General features: G+C 41.3%; 1 protein-coding gene across 6 annotated transcripts in view; it reads right to left on the reverse strand.

The window, feature by feature from the left end:
• tnksa (tankyrase, TRF1-interacting ankyrin-related ADP-ribose polymerase a) overlaps nt 1-27,385 on the reverse strand; it is a 99,659-nt gene that overhangs the window by 16,445 nt on the left and 55,829 nt on the right. For all 6 annotated transcript variants that reach the window (XM_037753547.1, XM_037753546.1, XM_037753549.1 and 3 more), the window contains 11 exons: nt 18,564-18,658; nt 18,204-18,270; nt 17,675-17,861; nt 13,896-14,017; nt 13,700-13,791; nt 13,406-13,484; nt 11,562-11,733; nt 10,358-10,437; nt 5,904-6,049; nt 5,181-5,346; nt 285-504 (listed from right to left, as the gene is read on the reverse strand). In XM_037753547.1, coding sequence (XP_037609475.1) covers nt 285-504; nt 5,181-5,346; nt 5,904-6,049; nt 10,358-10,437; nt 11,562-11,733; nt 13,406-13,484; nt 13,700-13,791; nt 13,896-14,017; nt 17,675-17,861; nt 18,204-18,270; nt 18,564-18,658 — 1,426 coding nt within the window. The remainder of the gene's footprint in view (nt 1-284; nt 505-5,180; nt 5,347-5,903; nt 6,050-10,357; nt 10,438-11,561; nt 11,734-13,405; nt 13,485-13,699; nt 13,792-13,895; nt 14,018-17,674; nt 17,862-18,203; nt 18,271-18,563; nt 18,659-27,385) is intronic.

Below are 27,385 nucleotides of genomic sequence, written 5' to 3' on the forward strand. Positions count from 1 at the left end.
TTTATTGCCTTGTTCTTGGCACTGCACTGAGCCAAAACCCCGGGAGGTTCTGAGAAGCTGTAGCCAGAGTGATTGGCACCAGTAAATACGCCATGTCCAAAGTCGCTTAAATCCTGTAAACTTCAGCCAAACAGTAAGTTAAAAACCTCGGGCTTTATCTTTCATTTTGATGTCTCTGCAAAAAGTGAGTTTTTACATAACCAGTGAGGGTGCTTGCATATTAAAATGACCTGTGATGAGTGTGTGCAGCTTTTTTACGTTTGGTGATTCTACGTGCATATTACCTGCAAGGTGCAGAGGTGTTGAGTTACGTCCCTGTGTATCCCGACAGTTGATGTTGTCGGGGCTACATAACTTCTGCACCCTTGCCAGGCAGCCTTTCTTAGCGGCGTCCAGCAACGCGGCGTCTCCTCTCAGCAGGTCCTGGATGTCGGTGTCCCCGTCCTTCACCAGGTCCAGAGGCGTGTTCCCGTCTCGGTTCTTCTTGGTGGGATCCGCGCCGTGCTGGAGAGAGGAAGCCAAAAAATGGAGTAAATGCACACTAACAATATCAATATGGCAGACAGTGCTTGCTATGAAAATGCAGAAAGACAAAAATGTCAATGTTGGTACAAAACGGTAGCTATCATTGACTTGATTCTAAAATATATCAGTCCCAAAAATCCTGCATCGTTTGAACCCCCAGTGGAAGCGTTTTCACTTAGACGATGACAAGTGACGAGTGAGGAGAGGATGAAGGCAATTCAGCGGAGAGAAGAAAAGAGGGAGAGACGAAAAAGGAGGTAGAGAGAGGTGAGGACGGGACAGCCAGTGATGTGGAAAACACCACACGCCCTGGAGACGGGCTGGAAAGCAGACATTTTTTCATCGTTCGACCGTCTCCTAGGTTACGGTTTAACTTGTCATTTCATTGTAAATTTTTGAAAATCCCCTCATTAAAACGTGATGTTGTAGGACCACTCCCCTGGGTATCCACTGCTGGCCTGAAACTGTCCGTTATACATCTCTCACGGCTGTATTCCCTTCTTAAAAGTTTTTTTTGAACCTATCCATGTTCTGATTTTTCTGCCCTACTTCTCCATTTCTATTATCTTTTTTACTGCTGCTGTAATCATATTCTCACTGTAATTTATTCGCTATCCAGGAAAAATTAGAATAGAGACCCATTTAAGTAATAATTGGGTCCATTTACATATAAATACAAGTCGGTTTTGTTACTCTTCCTCATTGGATTCAGCCAGATATTCAGTTCATAGAAGATTTAATGAACAATTGTGGAATCTGTAAGCTCTCTGAATGATTATCTGGCTCATAAAAGGTAATGCATTTCACATTTCTGATGTGTTTACAAACAAGATTAAGAGTCTACAGCCATGCTAGCGTCTCTATAAGGCTGTACTTAGTCACAGCGCTAACGGTAGCATGCTAATATACAGGACAATGCTGACATGCAGATTTTTAAAGGACCAGTGTGAAGGATTTAGGGGGATTTATTGGCAGAAATTAAGAACTGTTGTGTTTTTCGTTAGCTTAGAATGAGCAGATTGTATCTACATAGGGAGCGGATCCTCTTCCACAGAGTCCGCCATGTTGCTCAGCCATGTTTCTACAGTAGCCCAGAACGGACAAACCAAACACTGGCTCTGGAGAGGATATTTGGTGTTTTTAACGTTACACTGAAGGCCACCATAGTTCTCCAACACGCTTTGGAAAGGGACGGGTGAGCGGAGGGGTATTTGGTTGGTTGCAATCTGCAACCGCTCCATTAGATCCACTACATCCTACACACGGGTCCTTTAAGCGGGTGTAACATTTACCATGTTGTTTGCCACCTTAGTTTAGCGTGCTAACATTTGCTCATTAGCATTAAAACCCAAATTAGAGATGAGGCTGATGGGAATGTCATCAGTTTTGCAGGTATTTTGTCATAAAAGTATTGAACAAATTGAAAGTTTGACCTGATGATGGCACTGGATACAAAGTTAAGGGACCATCTTAAGGGGAAAATGTAATGTCTGAACCATAGACTGTATATAAGAAGTGGACGTAGTCATTGTGGTGTCACCCAGTGGTCGGTGTACTATGGTTTTGAAGCCTCTTTCGGCCGCTGCCATCTTGGTTGTGGTTTTGCAACCAGAAATGACACGAGAGGGTGGAGCTAAGTACAACTGAATGCTGAGTAAGACATTTTTAGGCGACCAAAAAGACTACAATTAACTTTCATGAACTGAAAACTGAACAGTCGGCCTCTTGCAAGACAACGATAGATCATACGCTGATCATATAAGTCATGCGAGTTCACACGTTTCATGCCGAGCGCTAACAAGGCAGATTCACCTTTAATTGAGGAGAATTTCATTATGTTCCTGCACTTCTTTCCTAACAAAGAATATGCTAATACGCGTTTTGTATATCTCACAAGATCCCTCCAGAATATCACAGCAACTGGGAGCAAATGCAGCAAAGAGTTTTATTCGGAGCACAAATCCAACACGGAGAGGGGGACAATAGGAAGTTGACAACAAACAGAGCAGACAAAAGAAAAACCTCCTGCTGAACTCTGGAATAGTTTATTCAAACGAGAGAACAGTTGCATCCCGAGGCCGTGGCAGATTAACACCGAAATGCGGGAACATTTGGGTTACTTGTGTGCACTTGTGTGTGTGTGTGTGTTAAAGGGGAAATGAGGGCACTGCCATGTGTACGCAAGCATCACAATCGCAAGCTTTAGTACAGTGTGAGGATTTTCCAACCAGTAGTGGAAAAATGCCAAAAACCTCCCACCACCTTGGAGAATCGATCATCTGTGTGTGTTTCTAACCTCTGCCTCCAGACCTCTTACTGCAACCATCAGATCAGTGAAAGTGTGGCCTGAGGGAGCTGCTGTATCTCTGAACTCCAGGGCTGTTTTGAGAGTACTTACTGGAATATATATCTGCGCATTGAGGCTACACCGGGCTCTCACACACCGACATTGAGTCCTTCACTGAGGTTACGCCAGACGAGGATAAACAATCACTCGTGATAAAACTCCCACTAAGCGAAACGAGCCTTGTGCTGGGTGAACAGAAACAGAGCTGCTGAGGTGGCTGGTGTTCCCGAAGCCCTGCCCTGACATACAGTAACGCCGGTCTTTATGAGCACCGACGAGCATCTCACTGTTGCAGGTCAGAGCTCCTTCACCAAAAGCCAACCTATTATGCTTTTGTGCTTTTTCCCTTTTCCTTTAGTCCTTGATTGAAGTCCTGCCTTTTCTTCCATAATGTAGTGATTAGGGCTGGGTATCAGTACTCGATACCTTTAAGGTATCGACCGAAACAACCCAGGCAGTACCAAGTAGTGTCGAAACTTTTCCAGTCAAACAATACCTGCAATCGATCCTTTTTGTGCCCAGATCTAGAAAAAGAAAGACTATCTCAGGAAGGTGTTGGACCACCACGAGTCTTCCGAACAGCTTCAATGCTCCTTATAAAAATATTGTCACGGTCTCTGCAAAGGTCAATTTGGTGACTGTCAAATGCCACAGCATATAATTCACCATCAAACCATTCAGTGACCCCTCACGCTCTTTAAGGAAGAGTCTACATCTGCTTTATGTCCTTACTCATTTACTCAAGTTTTTCTTTGCAACCCACCTGTATTAGTCCAGTGCCAAAACTATCAACTGTTAATAGTGTGAAAAACGACTTGCCCTGTGGCACTCTCCCAATAACTCTCTCATAATAACAATGTGTTTCAAGAAAAAAGAAAACCTTCTTCACCCAATTTGAATCAGTATGTGTTTGCCTACGGGGCATTCAGGTCAATGGATAACAGCATTTCACTTGAGCTTTCACACACATAGTGGATAATAATAATGTTAAATAATAGATTTTACATCTGCGTTTTCACCGGCAAAAGAAAAATGCATATTAATGTGCGTTTTCATCCACTACTGTTATGCAGGCAATAGGAGTTGGTGCATCAAGATAAACAGTCGGTGACACAAATTCTCCAGTCGGGAGCCGTTAAACCGCTGCAGAAGAAGAGGCCGCGACGACGTGACGTAATGAAAACGACGGAAAACGAAATGGAAAAGTGTGTTAATTTGAGGAACGTTACGGTCTCCTCATCGCTCTGCAAAGATCTGATGTTTTCTTCTGGTACAAGTTTTAGTCCATTTCACTTTGAGACACCCCCAGAGATGTCTCCTTCCTTAACACTGCCCACTCCACTCAACCATAACTGTCATCCTAGCGAGTCCACTGCACCATAAACACACTCACTCACTGCATCATCGCACTTTTACTTTGTCACCACCAGCGCTGCTCAATTGCAGTTAGCTTCAGCATGATTATAGATTGCTGCTGAGCGTGAACTGTTGCGTTTCTTTTTTACTAGTTTGTCAGTCTGACCTTGTCAATCTCAGAAGAAGTTCTTGTAGTTGGTTGCACCGCCTCACTCACTGCTGATTTCTTTGTTTCATATGCTGCTCGCATGACAGCTCATGCAAAACACTGTTTATTGCAATATTTAACTGACCGTGAGCAATAACTTTTACCTTTCCATTCGTCCTTGTACAAATCTGGTCTAAAAAGATTGCTACAAACTTAATCTCACTGTGCAACGACAGTAAAGGGATCCGGAGTTTAAAAAGCTTGAAGCAGCTCATTTTTCCCTGCAGCTGATGTGTGTTTGGTCTGCAGCGTGCGTCCTGTGTGTGTTGTTGATCTAATAATAATTTATGCGGCCCCATATGGCAACAACACTGCGCTGGTGAAGCCTCGTCTGGAGGTGTTTATGATAGGAAAAACAGAAACCTGTTCAGCTGTAAAGCTGCAACATTTCACAGGACTCATTTGGAGTCTACGAGATGTGACAATCAGGTATTACACAACGGTTATTTTCAGCCTTTTAGTCTGATTGGTCAGAGTTTATCCCGACGGGGCTGAAATACTCGCCCAATTCACGGGCCCTGATGGGCCCATTTAAGCGCCGCAACGACTGTTATTCCAAAGGAAATCTGTACACTTTATGCAGCTTTTAAAAATGCAGCACTAGTCTGGATTTTTATGGCGATGATGAGTTTTATAAAAGAGCTGATGACAGCACTTAGGTTGCCCATGTACATGAATTTACATGCACTTATGGCACTGAAAGTTAGTTAGGCATTAGGAGAAGGAGGAAAGGGCTGGTCTAACCTTGAGCAGCAGTTTGCAGATCTCGTATTTGCCCTTGGCGGCGGCTTCGTGGAGCGGCGTGAACTTCCACAAGTCGGCCACGTTGACTGAGGCTCCGTGTCTGACCAGCAGCTCTGCCACCTCGTAGTGACCGTACGAACAGGCGTTATGGAGCGGAACCAGTCCACTGTAGAGGGAAAACACAAAATACAGAATGTGTTCTTTAAAAATTATATTTTTATCAGAAATTATTACCTTCCATACCTTTCCAATTAATTATGTTAACCAAAATCTGTCTGTAAATGCTGATTAAATATGACTCAATATTCTGTTCTGTTTCTCATTTAACAGCTAAACAGTACACTACAAGATGTTTCTGAAAACATTTGAGGTGAGAAATAGACATTACAGTAACAGAATACTGATTCATATTTCATCAGCGCTGCCTAGTTTGACCGTTTGGTCGGAGTCTGCAAGTGATTGACAGCTGCTCAGAGACGGCAGGGCTCCAGCTCGGCTCTGATTGGTTGTTTTCCTCCGGTCTGTGAAATCTTGCAGATGGCATTAGGAGCACCGGAGGACACAGAGGCACATGATTTTTTTCAGATTACCTGTCTCATGCACTACAGTCAGGATATATTGACCGTTTTATAAACATAACTTTTTTTTAATCCTATTTGCTCCATTCTGCCTACCAGAGCTTAAATGTTTGCTACGAATTAAACCCTAACTTAAGAGACCCACCCTTTGTCCTTGGCGTGCACGTCGGCCCCGTGGTGCAGCAGGTACTCCACCACTGCCACTCTGTTGTAGCCGGCAGCAAAGTGAAGGGGAGTGGAGTGTCTTCCCTCCAGATCTCTGCAGTTCACATTCTGAGCCGTACACAACGACTGGAGAGAGACAGAGGACAAAGAGGGAGGATTAAAATGAATATCTGTTTTCAAATTAAAGAGCTAATCTACCAAAGAGCCATGGAGAAATTAATCTATGATCTCTGGCTGCAGAACCAATCACATAGTACATTACTGTTTCTATTACTCCGCTTTAAAAGGACAAAGAAAGATTTAAAGATTAGATCATTCAAGTTTTTTTTTTTTAATAAAGTACAATGTGAACATGGACAGTTTATTGTTTTTTAATATTCAAGTGCAATAACGCCACTTTCTGACTGATGATGGATGAGTCATAATAAATAATCAAGATCGGAAAAACTGGTAGGAAATGGACACATCATTTTTCTCTGATAACGGCGAAATCGTATGTAATTTACATACAAATATGAACATGGAACGTTTCTCTGTTTGGCCTTGAATTTTGAAGGTTTAGTGTTTCTCTGCAGAATGCATTTCTTTGGAGTTGGTGTCACAGTTTTTTGCTTATTATGACATTTTTCTAGGGCTGTCAAAGTTAACGCTATAATAACACGTTAACACAAATTTGTTTTAACGCCACTAATTTCTTTAACACATTAACGCAACTTGCTATTTTTTAGGTTGTAGCGGACTCAGTTTTAAAGCTTGAGTGAAGATACTGGCATCATATGAAACTAGAAAACCTAAAGGAATCCACTGGTAACCATGTCATACTAGCTTGTCGCAAAAGAGGCTAGATAACACTTTTGGTGAGGAAAAACTGTCATGGCCATTTTCAAAGGGGTTAAATTGATCTCTGACCTCAAGATATGTGAATGAAAATGGGTTCTATGGGTACCCACGAGTCTCTCCTTTACACACATGCCCACTTTATGATAATCACATGCAGTTTGGGGCAAGTCATAGTCAAGTCAGCACACTGACACACTGACAGCTGTTGTTGGGCTCGAGTTTGCCATGTTAGGATTTAAGCCTTTTTTATGTTAAATGCAGTACCTTTGAGGGTTTCTGGATAATATTTATCATTGCTTTGTGTTATTAATTTATTTCCAATAATAAATATATATATATACATTTGCATAAAGCAAGTATATTTGTCCACTCCCATGTTGATAAGAGTATTAAAGGCTTAACAAATCTCCCTTTAAGGTACATTTTGAACAGATAAAAAAATAATTTGCAATTAATCCCGATTAAATATTTTAATTGATTGATAGCCCTACATTTTCATTTTTTTTTTATCATATTAACAACTTTAAATTTACCTAGAGGGTTTAAGGACAGAGGGTGTCGTCAACTGTACACATTGTAAAGCCCCTCTAGGCAAATTTGAAATTTGTGATATTGGGCGGTATACATCATCCTTTTTATTCCCTAAAGAAAACACATAGCCAACGAACCAAAACCAACATCAACATCAAACAGCACTTCTGAGAGACAGCGAGAAAGAGAAACACAAATAGAGAAAAGAGTAACACTGTTCCTCTGCCCACGATTTATGATGAAAAAATATGTCTGTGAAATGAAATATGTGGGAAAAAAAGGGTTTTAGGGAACAACACAAGTTATTAACTGCAGTTGATTCACGTCTGCTGAACTGAGCCAGACACCTGCTACCCTGCTGTTCACAGAAAATAACAGCGCTACGTTTTCTGTTATTTCAGACCCAATTACACCTTGGTTAGAGAGGAGACACGGTGGGAAATTGACTTTAAAGTTTCCTTCTTCCGTGCTCTAGGATCCTATTCTACAGGAAATAAAACGAAACATCCTGCTGGCAGACGTATTCCTCAATCTTTAGCTATTATCCCGCACTTCAACTGCCATCGAGGCAGCGTCGCTTCTGATTGTGAAAGCTGTGTTTCCAGGAAAAATGTAAAAAAAAAAAAAACGTAGCCTGAGCCAAAGTGAGTGGAATTTGAATTCTGCATACAATGAAAATGATATGATTAGTTCTGATAGAAGCTGAGGGGTAGGATTAAAATTGTGGGAATTTGGTTTCACACAAATCAAAACGGCAGGAACGATGGGGTGTGGGGACTTTAGGGTCATTTAGGGATCAAATCCAGTTTCTACTGGCGCTTCTGAATGTTTGTTAATAAGATACTTATACTGTACATACATACATTTTATATCAATAGAGAGAGTAAACTGGGCTGCAGCTGGAAAAAGAACATCTGCATTTATGTATTCCAGCTCAGCTGACATGACAAAGAGTAAAGAGGACTCCATATCTAGCAACAAAATGTAGAGCTGAAACGTTTGGTGGATTAATCCATAAATTGATCAAAAGAAAATTAATCAACAACTCCATTTGCTCCAGTCCTCAAACAGTTTATACTGAAGGGATGTTCGCCGGCGATCCCGATCGACTTTACTGTCTTTCAGAGGCTGAAGCAGGCTCAGTTTAAGAGCTAGAGCGAAGGTATTGGTATCACATGAAACTAGAAAAACCTAAGGACTCAATTGGTATCAATGTGGTAACTTGTCAGGGAGGAGGGTAAATGACGCTTCAAAGTTATTTTAATTAATTCATTAATGTATGTTTACATCTGATTTATGAGTAGAACAACTGGACACAGTATTGAGCCCATGTCGGCACATTAGATAAAGACAACACGCCGGGGTCCATACCTGAGCCTGCAATTATAAATTAAACCTGCAACAGGTGAACTTAATGACCACTCGGGGGTTGGCAGAAACAAGTTGTGAACACAACATTGACATATCATCACCTTTTCATGTTGATACGGCGAACTTGTTAGCAAACACATGCATGAGTTACACATCCAGCAGCAACATTAGCGCTCATTTGGAGCCGTGTCTGCGGCCACCTGATGAATGTGAGTCCAAAAATCGCTCATTTAGCTTTTGGATTTTGAGGCTCTTTAGCTGCTAAATGTTCCATACAGTTCATCCTTTTTTTATAATATTTCAAAATGTAGCTGCTTCAAATTGAGTAGAAAATATTCCTGTTCTTTGACCGTCACTTTAAGAGTCACAGTCTGAACCTCCGTAACATTGCAACAGAAGACAGGAGTCAGCTCAGGAACGATGCAAAGTGTTATTTTTCTTCTGTCAATCAGCGGCTCAGCCAGACCGTTAACCCCGGGCCGTGTACGTGAATGTGTCTGTGCATCAGGTAAAAAGACACTGACAGGAAGCCCAGACCAGAGCTCATTGTCTGCTCTGCTACGATTCCTTGCCTCCTGCCAAAAGCATCACACTTCAGCTGGCTGACAGACCCTCTTCATCTGGATAACCCCATTACTGTCTGTCTCCGCGGGTAAAAAGACACAACGATTTTCACTCTACACCAAATACTTCTGTCAAATACTTTGCCGGATCTCACCGGGTCCTGACATTCGGTGGGTGGTTTTATCCGAGGCATATTACAGAGCATCATGAGCGCCTACATTTTCTAACACGAGTGGGCCCGGTGCAAATCAAAACTGCTAAAAGCGGCTATGATTATACTGAGTGTTGTGGTTCGGGGAATCTTATGAAATGGGAAATTTGGCCTTTAAAAAAAGGAAGAAAGGTTTGCAGTTTCACAGTACAAAGTACAAAGACGTTAACAGAAAACATTTGATTCACGGCGAGCAATATGCACCTGACATTTAACAAAAATCACTACGACCGGGACTCAATAAGTGCAACAAGAGCAGTCACAAAGGTCAGTAACGTTTTGTTAAATTTTCATTTAAAAAATAAAGACCAGATTATCTGTGTGCCACAATTTCACTGAGTCACTGTCGAATTTACATTATAAAAGGTTTTGGCCCCTCTATAGTTTATCTGTTGCGTATCACTGCTTCACATGAATGAAAGTCCATCATTACAGATTCAACAATTAGGCTTTTAAAGGACAATAAACTCATACATTCATTATGTTTTTTTCTTTTTCAGCCAACTGAGCTCGACAGGTGTCTGTATGACCTGTTGAATGTCAGCTCGGGCATTTTTAGGGGTTTATAAATTCAGTCTGTGTTCACTCTTGCGGCTGGTCACACACACATTTTTCTGGACAGGATTTCCAAAACCTTAATGAGGCAATTAAAAAAAGATTTCTGCTCCCTCAGAGCAAATTATTTCCCAGGATCGGTGTCATTACACACACCAAGGCTACCGAGGTCATGTTTTAGTCCATTTCCATTTTTTCAAATTAAGGCGATCTGGATTTTTTTGGAGGGGGATTGAATTGTCTCTCGTTTAACCCTTTAATACCCACGCAGTGCAATGCATATTACTTATTCATCTAGCTAAAAACTCTCAAGTAGAGGACAATGTCAAGTTATAAAATGTGACAAATGACGACCAAACTACCTTGACAGTGTCCAGGTCTCCGGCTTTAGCAGCTTCCAGAAGTCTGTAGTCCACATCGGAGTTTCTCACCGGGACGTTCTCTACACAGCGGAACATACAGGAGAACATTGGAACAACATAGAATAGAAAATGCTTTGCACAAACATTAGCAAAAAGCTACAAATGATCATGAGAGTAAATTTATCCTCTACAAACAGGGGGGAAAAAGAAGATGACATTAGAAAAAAAGTCCCCGCCCACATTGCAATCATTGGATCTCACTTATACATGGGATGTGCCGCAGAACTCCGTGAAGCTCTGGTACAGAATTTTGCACACATAGATGTCAGTTTATGGTCACCTTCAAGGGCGGGCATCTTACATACAGAAATCTCAAATTACTAAACAACATTTTCTCTTAAAAATGTTGTTAAATGACCAGATTTGCACCTCAACACTAACTGACAGGAAAGAATGACTCATAAACTGTCTGCCACCCCATACAGAAGAACTTACAACCGACTGATCTTAGTAACTGCCATTTCTTTGAAAAGGTATTTTCCTATAGACACAGAGCGCAATGCATCATGCCCTCAAAACCACACCCACCGGAGGGGAAAACAATTGGCACCACTATAAGCAACCAAGGGCTGAAAAACGCCCACAAAATGCCTGTAGCTATAGCTAAAAACATCCGATTTCAGCATGTCAAATGATGTCTATACTTAGCTTAGACTGGAAGGAGAGGGAAACAGCTAGTCTGGCTCTCTTTGAAGGTTAAAAGGAATCCACCTACCAGCGCCTCAAAGGCTCACTGATTAACACATAATAACTTATCTAATCTGTACAAAAACCCAACAAGCTGTTGATGTTGTTGTCTGACTATTTCTTGGCTGGTGGCAATAACTTCTTGAAGTCTCCGCATTTTATGAGAAATTGTCCACAAGAAAACTCCACAGTGCGACGTTAATCTGGAATTACTGCAGCGATGTAATGTGTAAAGTTTCCTCCACTAGTGAAAGGATGAGCGAGCTCACTGGGAACTTTGCCTTTACTCAATCTGCACCTTCAGACTGAAAGTATCAATACTGACCTTTCAGAAACAATCCCAGTTAATCCCACTGTTGCCAGCTGGTGCATAGCAACCAAACCACGGCACCTACACATCTGCACACACCGACACAAACACACACACCCACAAACACACACACAAAGGGTGGCGTACCGTTGAGTATTTGCTGAACAGCTTCATTTCCCATTTGAGAGGCAGTGAAGCCCTGCAGGGACACCAGCGAGGCGTCTGCCCCGTATCCTAGCAACAGCCTGCAGGTCTGGAGGTGGCCTGCCATCGCCGCGCGGTGCAACGCCGTCTGACCCAACGTGTCCACAGCGTTCACCTGCAGACACAAACACCTTTGTGTTATCATTGTTGAAAGGACCTTCAGTTACATTCTCACCTAAATCCATCTCGAGATATTCTTAAAAACGGTCATCTCTCTGTTATCTGTGATGAGTTTGTTTTTTGATGAAATGTATGTAATTTACTTTTCCGTTGAACCCATTTCCCCTCAAGTAGCCTCATCTACAGTATGTCAGATTCAGATGACAATTATCTCCATTTTGTCAACCTGTAATTATAAGTTTCCATCTGGATGATGTTCTGATCTGAGACGCTGATCATCGTAGATCTGACATTTCAGAGTATTCGCTCCTGGTGGCGAAACAAATTGGCATCTTCGCATTAGCAGGGAGTTCAACTTTGGAGAACTCAACCTCAACTTTTCTATAAAAAAATACCAATAACACAAGATATTTGAAAATGTGTAAACATGTAAATAAACATGTGTTTCTGTGGACTCAAGTATGTAAGTAAACTCTGTTTATAACCAATAGAAAAGCCTCAGAACAAAAGGCACCACAACAACCTGTCAAATATGATCCTGGAAGATGTTGGTTTTTTTTCTTATATACTATATAAATGACATTTAGTTATTACATTACATATAGTTAAGTTTGAGAAATATATATTAAGGTATCATATTTAAAAAAAAAAAGTATATTAATATAGGTATGGATACAATCAGCAATCAACGTTATGAAATGCTATATTGTGATATTAATATATATTAAGATATACTTGATATTCTAAAAATAAAAAAAAGTAAACTGGTTTATGGATACTAAGGAAGGACCTGAGACGACATCAACTGCAGTCAGTCATGTGACTTTGTCCCTGATTTCTTGCCCACATTTAGCAGCATATTATGTGCTTAATATGTACGTACACCTACATGCATCACTATCAATAGCGACTGCACAGTAAGAGCAAGAGGACACATTTGTTCCAGTAATGAAAATGGGATGAGTCACCGCTTTTACTTAGAAAAAAATAAATCAGTGCTCCCTCCACACTGAATGTATGACTGTTGGATATCAGATCACAATGGCAGCTCTAAAAGTAAACCTTGTGGAAACATTTACTGAAATTATTTCTATTTGGTATTTTATACTTGTAATTAATCTAGATCACTTTGTAGAGATCTGTTCACTTTGACATTAAAAGAGTATTTTTTTTGTAGATCAGTGTCAGAAAAAAACACATTTAAAAATTTAAAGGTGCTAAATGCAAGATTGGGAGAATTTCTATTGCCTCTGCACGGCTGTCAACATGGTAACTGCTGAGCCGGCGGCTGGCAGCAAAGCCGTATAAAAGCAGTGCAGAGCGGCGGCCGTGAGCTAGCCATTGGGGCAAGCTCACATGTACGAAGATGCACTAAATGCACTAAATGCACTCGCAGTCGGCCCGGCAATGTCAACAAAGCAGATAGAAGCTCTGATTCCAACACACACAGAGAGGGAGAGCGACTTCACTCTCTGCTCAGGTAGACATTGCTCCTCTATATCTTTACATAGCGAATAGTTGTTTGATGCCATGATAACTCTCTGGATACCGTATAGTGCATCTTTAAAAAAGGATTAAGGTGGAAGTAGAGAGATAAATAAATGGATAGCTGCATGAAGATGAAAATGAAGATGATGAAAGTGGATATAGAAAATACTGTGGTTTACCTTGGCACCATGTTTCTGTAGCACCTCCATGATGTCATTATGAGCACGTTCTGCCGCCACATGGAGAGGAGTCATGAAACTACAGAGAGAAGAGAGAAAGTTGAGTGTTCAAACATGGATTTATTTGTGTTGTTTCGAATGCAGTAAATTATTTGGCAGCTTTAGTCAAGTACTGATATCAGCCTGCAGTCATCTCTATATGTTCAATCATTTTGTTGACAGTGTGCAGCTTACATAAAAAACATAATAATGATCTCACTCTGTGTTTAATGAGCAGATGAAAACAGCACTCACTCTTTATTCTTCTCATTTACGTTGGCGCCTTTCCTCAACAGCAGCTCCGTCACCTGCTTCCTCTTGGGGTGCGGCGATGCTACCGCACAATGCTAACACGCAGACAGAAAACATCATCTTAGCATCTCTGAGTGAGAATCTGTGTGTGCGGTAAAGCGTCAATATGTGTGTGTGTGTGTGTGTGTTTTCATCTCACCAGCGCAGTCTCGTGTGTGTGAGGGTGTTTGAAGTTGATGATCTCCAGTGCCAGGGTTTTCTTAGCCTTGGCCATATCGGCTTCGCGAGCAGCTTGAAGCAGCGAGTGGCCCTTGAACTCATCTGAACACACACAAAATGTCAACATGTCAGGAACAGAGAAAGAGACAGCCTCGGTTTCAGTGAAAAGTTTGAGTTAATCTTGACAGGTTTCCTACAAAACCCTAAAGCATCTAAACCCACAGAGGAGCATCTGGCGCTTCCACTGAAAAACAAACTTGACCAAAAACTGGATTTACGAGGTTTTCATCCGACCACAATATATTCTGACCCTGCAGCGTACCAATACTTCAGAAAGATTACTTCAAAGTTTTTACCAGCAAACTAATAACTTATGATGCAACAGTCTGTGGTGCCGGAACTGGAGCGGAAACAAGTGATTATCCCCCCCGAGGACTGAAAATTACAAACAAACTATCTTGCCTCAGAAGCATTTCAGGCTGCTTAAAAAGGAAGTCTATCTACCGACTGAGCGACGGCATTCATGCGTCTATAATCACACGTTTAAACAAATGGTTTAAGCACCGCACAGAAGTCACATCTTCAAGGGAACGTGGTCAGATGAGTTAAAACCAACAACATCAAAAAAACAGCTGATAAATGGGTAACAGAAGCTGCCTCTGCAGTCTGCAGTTTATTCTTTTAAGAGAAACTTGAAGTCGTTTTTCATCCTTTGTTAGTCTCCCAGTGTCTCACAAAAAACGTTTGGGAAATGTCTACTTTTGACCCCTTATCACAGCCAACCGCCTCTCAGTGTGGACACTGAACCAAAGAGATATTTCCTTCTCTGATTGTTTTATTTGAAGGTTTTTTTTATTCTCCTAAATAGGAGAAAGTATTCAGTATATTTTTTTAAAAGTCTGAAACATCATTTTGTGTTACAAAACCATTTTTTTACACGCAATTACACCAGGTGTTAGACTGATTTCCCTTCCTCACCTGCAGCTACTTTCATGTCAGCGTGAAAGCCGATGTTTAGTGCCTTAAACACGCTTAAAGTGGCAATCATTAAGATTTCAGTTCCTGGTTGATTTAGAATTTCTATTTGGATGAAAACAATTGAATTTTACTTATAGTTTAGCAGTCTGGAGTCTTGTTGTTGAGCATAGATGTACATGAGCTTCAAGTTTTCCGAATTGTGTGCATAGTTCCATTTTTTGTGTATACAATACTGTAGATACAAACTGTAATTTTCCGGGAATGTCATAACAGACACTCATTTCATAACAATAATAATAATAATACTGCAAATATATATATATATATATGTGATATTGCAACACTTTCATCGGTGGGCCGCATTCTCAATCATCATTGTGTTACCTCATTTGGCTACTGATAGTGACTTAACCAGCATTTATTTAAATGAAAGTCTTCAAGATCGCCACTCTAAGATAGGAAATCCAATTACAGTATACATTTAATCTGATTCATAAGTTGCTGTTGCATTAAATGACAGACAATAGAATATTTGACAAGCAGCTGATGTCACACACCATATGGACCTTTTAAAAGGAATAATTTTGGGACACACGCTTTTTCACTTTATTGCTGAGAATTGAAGATTGATAACACTCTCATATCTGTAGGGTAAATATGGGTCGTGTCTAGATGTTAAGTTAACCATTGAATTGCGAAACTCTGGTGAGAAGGTTGTGGCTAGGTGTTGACCTTGTATGGTTAAGGTTAGGATAGGTCCTCCGGCAGCGAGTCTCACAAGAGTTTTCGCCAGTTTTTGCATTTCTAGGGTTACCATTTAGACACAACCGTAAATATGTAGTCCCTGGTTTTCTGTTCACTGTTTCAAACAGGAAACAACACGGCGGCTGCTCGTAAACGTTCTGTTATTCCGTCTAAATAATCCACCAAAATCTACTTCTGAACACATTTTAAGGGAGAAATAGGCTACTCCACTGCTGAATCTCGTTTCATTTTAGAACTGGATCGCCTAGTTTGACAGCTCGATCCAAGTTTTGTGAGCCGGACACATCGCGTTGGACGGGCTCATTTGTATAGAGGACTGTTCCCCGCCTTTTCATTTTGAAAGAGCAACGGCCAATGAGGAAACTCCAACTATCGGGCCGACCAATCGTGTAACTTCATCACTCAGTCAGTCACTCACTCAGTGACAAAGTTTTGCGTTTGTAGGGCTGGCCCTCTGCGGTCCAGCCAAACAAAACAAAACATCTACCAGCATTTCTAAAGCTCATACAAAACACTGAAGTATAAAAATGACTATTTATGGTTTTTACATAAGCGTATGTCAAAGTATACTACTTACTTATTCAAAGTCAGCAACCCTGAACTACTTTCACTTTTGTCTGAGTCATCTGGGCAAACTAGACTTTCTATATTGAATTTCTATTGTCAACAAAAGAACTTGTATCCCACATTTCAGGACAACGGGAGGCTTAATACCAGGGTATCAAAGGTTCAATACAACACATCCAAAGTATTTTTCACAGTCTGTACAGGTCAGGTAACAATTTGTTCCAGGAAAGGAAAAAGGCAGGCACAGAATTTCTTCAGAACTCCTGCAATGTATATCCACACTAAACACAGAGACTTTCACATAAACACACCCAATTACCACAGGTAGAAACCTCCTTTCACCAACTAGAGGACCCATCTCCACACTAGAGGTAATACAGCACATACCCAAATACGGCAATACAAGTTGGAAGAAATACTACATAGAACAGTCTGATTTAAAAAAACAAAAATCAGATTTAGTTTTGTTATCTTTTTATGTCAGCAAATGTCCCACTGAAACGTGTTTTCAAAAGACACACTCATCAAAAAGACATACAGGAACAATTGTCCTGCAGTTATACATAAACTCAGGATGGCTTGTGATTTATGTAGCATTTGATTTTTGCTTTGATCTGCTTCATTACAAAGATAAAGCAACAAGTGCAGCGGCGAGAGAGCTGACTCACTAATTAACTTTCAAAGAGTTGCACAGAGCTTTCTGGCAGAGACAAAGACTCGTCTGCTTTGACTCTGCAGACGTAAAGAAAATTAATTTAATTATAGTATTAGACTTTCTGTTTAATTAACATATCATACGTCTGCCTCTTGAGTCCAGGTGGATGTTTGTGCCAAATTCGAAGAAATGTCGTCAACGCGTTACTGAGATATCGCGTTCACGGGAATGGGTCGGACGGACGGGAAGCAACAGTGTATAAATATATTCAGTAGGTGATTTGTTAATTGTTAACAGTGGGGATGGACTAGCAAACCACCCCATGATGTTGTTATGTTATGGCTGATTGGTGTTTATACGTTCTTTTTTTCTTAGATTAGAGATTTTGGTAGTTGGACCAAAACTTGTGTTCCCTTTCTTAAAATGATGGATTTGTCTGCACTGTAGAATAAATGTATATGAGCACCAGACTCATAGTCAAGACTGTGGAACTGTTCATGTCAGATACTATCATTTGTCTCTCTTCAAACCCATAATTCCTTGTTTTCAACTCCAGAAAACAATAGTTCTCTTATCAAAAAGACTGAGATTCACATTTTCCACTCTCTGAACGCTCAAATGAGTTCAAATCAACTGCTCAACTGCACATGACTGGAGTAAATACACCCTTTCCTAAAAACAACCTATTCATTAATTCAGCACCGTGACACATTTAGCAGTGTGCGCTGCAGCTGCAGTTTATGTAAATCAAGCACCACACACACACACACACACACACACACACACACACTCACATGTAAGTCTCTCCTTCAGCTCAGGAGTGGGCGCCATGTCCACGGAGCTCTTGCTGTGGCAGTTGAGCAGGGTCGGGTCAGCGCCGTGGCTCAGCAGCAGAGAGCAGACCTCCACTCTGTTTTTAGACGCCGCTTCGTGGAGCGGGGTGAACTGCCACAGATCCATGGCGTTCACACACGCTCCGTGCTGGAGAAAAAAAGGGAATTGGTGGATGAAAAGCACATATTAAGAGGAAGCAGAGGTGAAAACAGCAACAGGGAAGCAGAGCAAAGTTTGCATTGTAGAAAACAACTTTCTTTGAATTTAATTTGGATTGTTCTAAAAAGCAATCAGTCTTTACAAAGTTGTTAAAGACTGGTGTATAGCTGGTAATTGGCTGTCTTGTTTTTAATGAAAGAAAAAAAACAGTGGGACTTGATTCTCTTGGGGCTGAATTTCTATTTTTGTTATTAGCAAAAAATATGATCATATTGAGAGTAAGTGCCACTGTCTAAGTAGATGCTGAGCTTTGCATGTGTGTGAGTGTACCTTTAGCAGCAGCTCAGTAACTTCATAGTGTCCATAAGAACAGGCATTATGTAGAGGCACCAAACCACTGGAAGAGCAAAACAAAAAAAAAAACAGCATTCTCATTAACAATAAATATACATTTTAATATTCAAAACTAAAAACACCCTCAATTATATCTACAATATTTGTAATAACACTAAAAGTCTTCAGCCATGCTGGCAGTTCTGTGAGGCTGCACATACAGTAGTTCTAGTGGAGGTCAATACTTTCACCAAATGAACTCAGTAGGATGAAACTCTAATTGATTTTTATATTAATTTAAATTTCATTATATTTTACCTTATCATGCTCTCATTAATTTAATTGATCTGTACGTACCCCTTGTCCTTGGCGTGAACATCTGCTCCGTGCTGTAGTAACAGCTGAACTATCCTCACCCTGTTGTATCCGGCTGCCAGGTGGAGTGGAGTGGACTGGAGAGAGACACAAAAAAAGAGACAGAGAGGGACGATAAGAGCGAGAGGAGAGAAATAAAAGAGGAAGGGAAAGTAGGAGAGACACACAGTGGGAGGAAAAAAAAAAGAAATATTAAGTAAATGTTGCCCACATCATGTTCGTTCTACAGCATGACAGCCCTATCATCATGATTTCATAACATCAGTCCAGTATACAAAGAGGTACACATTCTGGTTCTCGCTGAGCAGCCGGCTCTGTGTCATTCCTTAAGGTAAGACTTTTTCAGAGAGAAATGAGCCGTTCCGCCACTGAATCAGTCCGCAGTTATAAAGCCCCGACTACATTTCCACCATAAAACTGATGAAACGCTGCAGTTCTGAATGCTTTTTAAGATGGGACTGAGATGAGATGGCTTCAGCAGCTCTCCATGCAGTGCCTCCTCTGTACGCTCTCAGCAAAAGGCCATTCTTCTTCAAAGCCGGAGCGACACCCACACTTGGTGGGGAAATGTTACGGCGGCGAGAATTTTCCCATTATTCAGTCAAATTGAACTCGTTACAGGGAAAAAAAAGTAATGGGAAACCTGCCTCTGAGTCATGATATAAAAGCCGTTTTACAACACTGGATGTACTAGGGATCAAATAGTGAATATGACGGGGATTAAAGCTACATGAGGCAGGCAGATCTAAGAGTTCTTACAATGCACCACTGAGCTAACTAGAAATGTCCCGCTCATTCATGGCCTTTTGGCCTGCCGTCTTCCAGAAACTTTCTGTCTGGGTCACGCTAAGAGTCAGTCCGTGTTCCAGAAAAGCTGACCCACCAATTATTTGCCTTCAAAACCTACTTAAATTCATATTAATCTAATCCCTCACAATCCTACTATGCAAACTGTGAAAGGGTCAGATCCCTTTTCCCCAATTGCATCTATTGGTATCTACCTATTAACACTTTGTCACTATTTATTCCGTAGCTAATTGTTCCACTAATAACTCTGGAAACGCTGCATTCAAAAAATATCAAAATATCGTTTTTATGCTTGGCTGAGTTGAAAAAGTTGGTGAATTGATTAAAAACTCAATGCAAGATGCGTGCGGTGGAAAAAGCATGAATCATGACATACATGCAAGGTTATAATAATTTTGTAAATTTCAATTTGTTTTTATTTTATTTTAATTTTCCGATTTCATTTTAGTTTAGTTATAGCTAGTTTTCAGAGTGTGTTTAGTTTTAATTTGGTTTCAGTTTTTCAGAAAGATTTTAGTTTTAGTTTGTATATATTTAGTTTTACAGTAGTTTTAGTTTGTTTTTGTTTTGTTAGGGACAGGTGTAATATCTTATCTTAACGTCCATAATGTTTAATGTTCGCACTACATTTGTGTCCGATGTGAGGCAATTGCAATTTTACAACAATGATCACGTGTTTAAACTTGTTTTTTAAACTTAAAAGGTGCTCAGAGAAGAGGACCAGGAGTTGTTGTGACTCCTGACAGATCTTACAGGAAAACATCAGCACGATCTACCAACCAACAAACCAACTCAAACCCCCCAAAAAACAAAGCATCAATCTGAGCCGAGCAAGCCAGCTGTGAGCAAAACAACTTTCCATTTGTTGGGACGTCAACTGCTATCAATGTCGCCAAAAACACAAGTTGAAATATCAACAACAAAAAAAAACAGCATGATGACAGCATTCAGGAAAACAGACTGCAGCCACTTTAGAAAACACTGATATTGGTGTTTTATATCTTTCAATTATAAAGCCAATAAGAAGGTAATTCACAGGTCACTTAATATTTCTCTTTTATAAGTCAGAATACAGCATTATTTCATAAGCCATGATGCAAAACCTTAGCAACATCAAAAATGTTTACAAAGCACTGGTGTTTCAAAGTGGAGCTTCTCGAACTTTCAGACTTTTTTTCAAACAAAATAAAGAAACATGTCATGTTCTCACTGCCGGCTGCCTACTGTATGTTGTAAATTATGCAGAATGCTTTCAGAAGGTTACACAGACACGATACTGGATACTGGAACTCGTATCAAAGAAGCAATAGGTTTCACTTTGGTCAGAAAAACAGAAATTAGTGGTTGAAACTAGTTTTTTTTTTGTTAATCAGACTAAAGGGGAGACAACCCAGATGAATAGGGTCATTTTTTTAACAAATAGAAATCACCATGAAACTTCCTCAGTTGATGACTTACATTAAGGCAATTATTTTTTGTATTATAAGTTTTCTGAAATTTAATGTTTACATATGCAGATGAGGCATTACGTAATGCTAACTTTGGGTGAAATCTACAGACGCAAATAGCCAAAGTGTGGTAAAATAAACACCTAAATGTGTATTTTGGATGTTTTCTTTCCACTAGTCTGAAAGAGGACATGTTACGAAAGCAAAACAGCCCAAATTCTCAAAATCGACCAGTGCTGAAAAACATTTTTTTGTTTTTTGCCCGGGGTGTCTCGCCTTAAAATTGAAAATCTAGCTCCAGGTGCCATTTCGCTTTGAGCCCGTCTCCTGCTTAGTGTTGACCAGATGTCTGAGGAGATCTGGAAAAAAATAGATCATCTTTCGTGATCTCCCGAGTTCAGCGGAGAAGCAGCAGCAGCAGCAGCAGTGAGGCAGAGAGGCAGAGCTGGGTGGACAGATGGTACCCTCGTATTTACAGGATGTGACAGCAGCATTTGGAAGGAGCAGAGCATGCTACACAGTTAGTCATCATCCTCATTTTTAATGCAGTGTCGCTCTGCTTGTGTGTCTGTACTTGTTATTGCAAATCGTCGATATAAATAAACATTAAAAAAAAAAGTACAGATGTGTAAAGCAGTGATCAGGTCCTCTGGAAATTTACATACATTAAGCCTCCTTAAACCTCGCTACCAGTGAGTCTTTAAAACACATACACACACATGCACACACGTGCAAATACTGTTGCATCATCATGATGTTGTTGCCAGGGTCAGATTGGGTTTAAGCTCCACCTCCTCAATCTGTCAACCCTGTGAGAGCAGCGGGTACATGCATATGTGTGTGTGTGTTTTAAGAGAGAGAGAGAGTCTTGTATTGGATTCTCCACACAGAGTGGATTTTGGATTCAAGTCATAAAAAAAGCAGCTCCGAGTGAAACTTTTATTACGATCCTCTGCTCTGACCTCAGCAGCCACGAGCCAATAATAATCAAAAGTGTCACCCATTTATCATCTATCTGAGCCACAATGCATTCAACACCCTGCAACTTTCCTCCACTGCAGCCTGCTCTTTTTTTCATGGTCCACTGAATTTATGAAGCTAATATGTAATTTTTTTTCAGTCGTTTTTTTTTTGCTATTTGAAAGGTCGCATAGTGACCCTTCAGATGCCGGAGGAGGAATAAAATATTTTTTATTTATTTGTTTTATGAATGATCTTTAAAGAAAGTGCAGCAGCAGTACAGTGAGCAGAAATAAGGGTTTTAAGATGTTCCCGTGTTTAACCGAGTGTAATATTCCTGCTGGCGCCGAGGCTTGCAAGTGTAGAGAAGGTCAGATCAGGCTGTTTATGACAGTTCATAGTTTATGACTATGAAATGACAAACAAAAAAATGCATTCAAGAGATATGAGAATGACAGCATTTAGTCTAAAAAGTAGAATTACCGCCTCACTGTTGTATGTCTCTGCCAACCAGTCAAGTAACAGTTGCCAAAAACGTGTTTTGTGAGGTCACAGTGACCTTGACCACCAAAACCAAACCAGTCCATCCTTGAATCACAATGGACGTTTGTGCCGAATTTGAAGAAATTACGACAGACAACCCAAAAACATAATGCCTCTGGCTTCGGCTGTCGCTGGCGTGGAGGCATAAAAAGGTTGAACCCTGGGTTTATGGCACATTTTAGCTCTGCATGCCATATACTGTCACTGTCAGAATAAGTTGGGTTACTCAGAAATATCATCACATTTGGCATGGGAGTGATACTACTCCTGTTTAAGTACACTTCCAGTGAAAAAAAGGGGTTTTATGCAATTTGAAAGTGTTTGTTTTTAGCTATGCTCTATGGATGAATCGAGTAGTTGCAGTTCTTTTTGGTGGCCGTGTCCTTCAACTGTTGGGGTTTCTATTCACAAAGTGCTCTGATACTTGATGAAATTTGTTGCCCCAAAGTAGAAAACCTAGTACACAATATTTCAAAGAGAGGGAATCGGCACTCACAGTGGCAGACTGAAAGTGAACAACAGCAATAAAAAAGAAACATTCTGTTGTGTTTTAATCACCTAAAAGCCTTTCTGTGGCGGTGGAGGGTAGTCAGGAGGAGGAGGAGGAAGAGTGGTAGGAGATGAAGGAGGGAAATATGGGAGGAAAAGAAAGGAAGCGAGGAGAGATGCGGAAGGCATCTTAAAGCTTTAAGATGGAAAATGTTTCTTTCTGTCTTTCCTTGGTAGCATTTGTCTTCTTTTTATGTATCCCTTCCCCCTCCATAGAAACACTATCCATCTGAATGGTAGCTGCAAAGTCTCCTCCCAACACATTTATAAGATTTTTATTAGGTCATCTAACAGCAAACATGATCGTCTAAAAAAAAAAAGAAAACAGCATGAAAAATAAGTCAGACTATCAAAAATGTCAATCACACATTCAGATTGAACATACGGGGTGTGTAATCTGCTGCTGTGTTCGCTCCTTTCTTTGTGATGTTTCCCTGTTTCCATTTTTCTTTAACCTCTCTTTCATCCTCCTCTCCCTCCCTCTCCGTCTTCCTGTTCTCTTTACGAGCCTGTCAAGCTGTTCCCATGACAACGGTGACTGCTAGCTGTCAGCAGTTGCCATAGCAATGAGACATGATCTATCTGGGAGGGGGAACGGACAAATTTGGACCATTTTGTTTAGTGTCGCTTGCATGAGAGTTTGTGTGTGTGAGAAGCTCTGATGTTATTTCTTAACTTTGCCCTGCAGTTACCGAACTGCGACCGTTTCGAGGGCGAGTCGTGTTGTAGGTGTGTCCTGTAGCACTGTGGAACCGAATCCATAAGTTATAAATATGCTCTGAATTCCGTATTGAGCACCTTTAAATAAGGTAATAAAATAAATATCTGTCTGTCCCTGAACTGAAAATACACTGTCGGCGTGGAAACTAGAGGTGCAGAGATGTGATCTGCAGCATCGGTTTGAGCATCAAATTAGCAAATGAATCTGTCTGTTTCATATAGAAGACATCATTTTCACAAAATGCACTTTGGGGTAATGAACATCTGCTGTGAAGGAAGAAAAAATATGGCACAGGTGAGGAGATTCTTCACGATTGATTAGCAGGATGACGCTGTCTTGGCTTCATGATACAGACTAATATGCAGTAAAACATCTTTTCTAATGTGTCAAAACTAAACTTAAACGATCCACTGGGTTGTTGCTGATGGCTGACTTTAAGAATTCATCCAAATGATGTCCACAGATTTAGTACCTGGATAAATCCCTAGTCATTCTGTACCCGAATGCTCAGATACGTACGGTATAACCTCAAAAACTAATTCTAAACTAGACGTTTCTCTCTAGTTCTCCCTTGAAAAGATACTGGACCCACCCCCGCATGTGGTCATATGGATTTATTAAATTAAAAAACTCATTACGCAATGATTTACAGAATTAAAAAAGAGGCTAAATTACAGTTAAATATAAAATAATTATGAGCTGTGGTCAGTTAACAACAAACTTATGTTAAAACAAACAGTGGAACATCTCTTTAATCTGTCCTTGACTCTTCGAGCTGTCTTAGTACTCATGTCAGGGCTGCACATCAGCAGGCGGACGCGCTAACAAGATGAGTAGTGTCAGATGACTGAATCAATAAACATATTAGTAAATCTGTGTGTTATTCCTCTGACTGACACACACACACACACATATACACACACAAACTGACAGCTCAGCCCAGCTAACAGCTTGGAAGATAAATAACCTACAGCTAGACTCCTCATCTTATGCTCTCCATGCGCACTCACACAGCCAGACACACAGACACACACAGTGATATCTCAGCCATCACCTGTCTCTCTGCTCAGCCTCTCCACCTATAAACACTGACTTTTCCAAGGAGATGAGGGCTCCACTGAAAGTTTAAAGCTCAGCGGCTCAGAAAGTAACTTCAGGAAAACACTCCTCGAAAGCAACCGAAAGTGTCTTTCTTACTTTCAATCTCAGACGGACATGCCAGTTCCATATTTTTTTTTTTGAGGTATCTGCTTCCAGATGTCATGCAGTTAAAAACATCATATCTCAAAAAGCATAACATATGCATTGGTGTAGATGGAATGACAAGTTCCGTTATTATATTCAGGGTTCACACTAGTTGGTGTTTATTAAGACAATTAGCTACTGTTTATGACTTATACATGTTTATATGTGGTGTACAAACTCCTGATTTTATCAGGTAAAGTGGAAACTTTCAGCAACAAAACATACATTTCCAGGTGCATACTTGTATTTGTAGTTTCCACTAGAACATGTTTACACGCTTTAATGTGCAAAAACGATTTATTTTTCTCATACCCGCTGTGCTGCAGCACCTCTTTTCACCCTCTATCTAAAACACTCTGCTCTGATTGGTCAGCTGGCCCACACTGTTGTGATTGGTCAACCGAACCAAACTCTTTGGACTCCGCTCCAGCTCCGCTCTAGCTCCGCTCTAACTAGCTCTTTTTTGAGGCTGTGCCAAACTAGCCATTAAGGCAGGTATTATGCAAATGTGTTACTTGGTGACATCATCACGCTACGGAAGAAAAGGGGTTTCAAGCAGTTCAGGAGCTTCTTGTTTCTGTGGGGGAGAGTAACTCCCTTTAGCGTGGAATTTGGCTTTGTAACTTTGCAAAACTTTACATGCACAAAAAAACAACATAACACACTAAATGAAAGGAAATGGCACAAAAGCATAATAGGTCCTCTTTAATGTAAAGTCGTGCCTCCTTGTCCAAGAAGAATTAACAAATTAACTGACCCTGCAGGACATTTTATTTTAGGTGAGAAAAATGCTGCCTGAAAAGATAATACAGATTGATTCAATAAATCATAATTACTATTTATCCCAACTAAACATTCCTTTAAACTACAGTAGGTGTTTTTAGAATAATTCAGATTCATTGTAATTTTGCACTTATTTTAATGGATTTCTGTTTGGGAAACAAAAATTGTGACGGCGGGCTGATTTCTTCCTGACAAACTACCTTTGTACCAACGACCTGCAGCTGCATACATCTCCCTCAGACAACAAAATGCCATGGGCCTGCGTGAAAGCAAAGAGGTTAAATCTGTCACTGACAAAAGTTTATTAAAACTTCCCCTCACCCGATTTGTCATCTGTCACCTGAAAATGCCTCCGGATACATTTCTATTCTTTGTTTCAAAGCAGCAGAAGTCTACTATCTCTCTCAGCTGGGGCATCAGGTTACATTTATGCACACACTGACAGCGCTGTGAAAAAAACTATTCATCATCCCTACGACAGACACGTCTCTTCAACACCGCGTGGAAGTCGGTGACAGTGCCTAAGGAGTGGCAGACCGGGGTGGTGGTTCCCCTTTTCAAAAAGGGGGACCAGAGAGTGTGTGCCAATTACAGGGGTATCACACTGCTCAGCCTCCCTGGTAAAGTCTACTCCAAGGTGCTGGAAAGGAGGGTTCGGCCGATAGTCGAACCTCAGATCGAAGAGGAACAATGCGGATTCCGTCCTGGCCGTGGAACAACGGACCGGCTCTTCACTCTCGCAAGGATCCTGGAGGGGGCCTGGGAGTATGCCCATCCAGTCTACATGTGTTTTGTGGACTTGGAGAAGGCATATGACCGGGTCCCCCGGGAGATACTGTGGGGGGTGCTGCGGGAGTATGGGGTGAGGGGGGCACTTCTCAGGGCCATCCAATCCCTGTACGCCCAAAGCGAGAGCTGTGTTCGGATCCTCGGCAGTAAGTCGGACTCGTTTCCGGTGGGGGTTGGCCTCCGCCAGGGCTGCGCTTTGTCACCAATCCTGTTCGTGATATTCATGGACAGGATATCGAGGCGTAGTCGGGTGGAGGAGGGTTTGCAGATCGGTGTGCTGGGGATCTCATCGCTGCTTTTTGCAGATGATGTGGTCCTGTTGGCATCATCGGTCTGCGACCTCCAGCACTCACTGGATCGGTTCGCAGCCGAGTGTGACGCAGTCGGGATGAGAATCAGCACCTCTAAATCTGAGGCCATGGTTCTCAGCAGGAAACCGGTGGATTGCCTACTCCGGGTAGGGAATGAGTCCTTACCCCAAGTGAAGGAGTTTAAGTATCTCGGGGTCTTGTTCGCGAGTGAGGGGACGATGGAACGTGAGATTGGTCGGAGAATCGGAGCAGCAGGGGCGGTATTGCATTCGCTTTACCGCACCGTTGTGACGAAAAGAGAGCTGAGCCAGAAGGCAAAGCTCTCGATCTACCGTTCAATCTTCGTTCCTACTCTCACCTATGGTCATGAGGGTTGGGTCATGACCGAAAGAACGAGGTCGCGGGTGCAAGCGGCCGAAATGGGTTTCCTCAGGAGGGTGGCTGGCGTCTCCCTTAGAGATAGGGTAAGAAGCTCAGTCATCCGTGAGGGACTCGGAGTAGAGTCCTTGCTCCTTTGCGTCGAAAGGAGCCAGTTGAGGTGGTTCGGGCATCTAGCACGGATGCCTCCTGGGCGCCTTCCTTGGGAGGTGTTCCAGGCACGACCAGCTGGGAGGAGACCACGGGGAAGACCCAGGACTAGGTGGAGAG

Source organism: Sebastes umbrosus, chromosome 19, assembly GCF_015220745.1.
Source record: "Sebastes umbrosus isolate fSebUmb1 chromosome 19, fSebUmb1.pri, whole genome shotgun sequence".
Classification (NCBI taxonomy): domain Eukaryota; kingdom Metazoa; phylum Chordata; class Actinopteri; order Perciformes; family Sebastidae; genus Sebastes; species Sebastes umbrosus.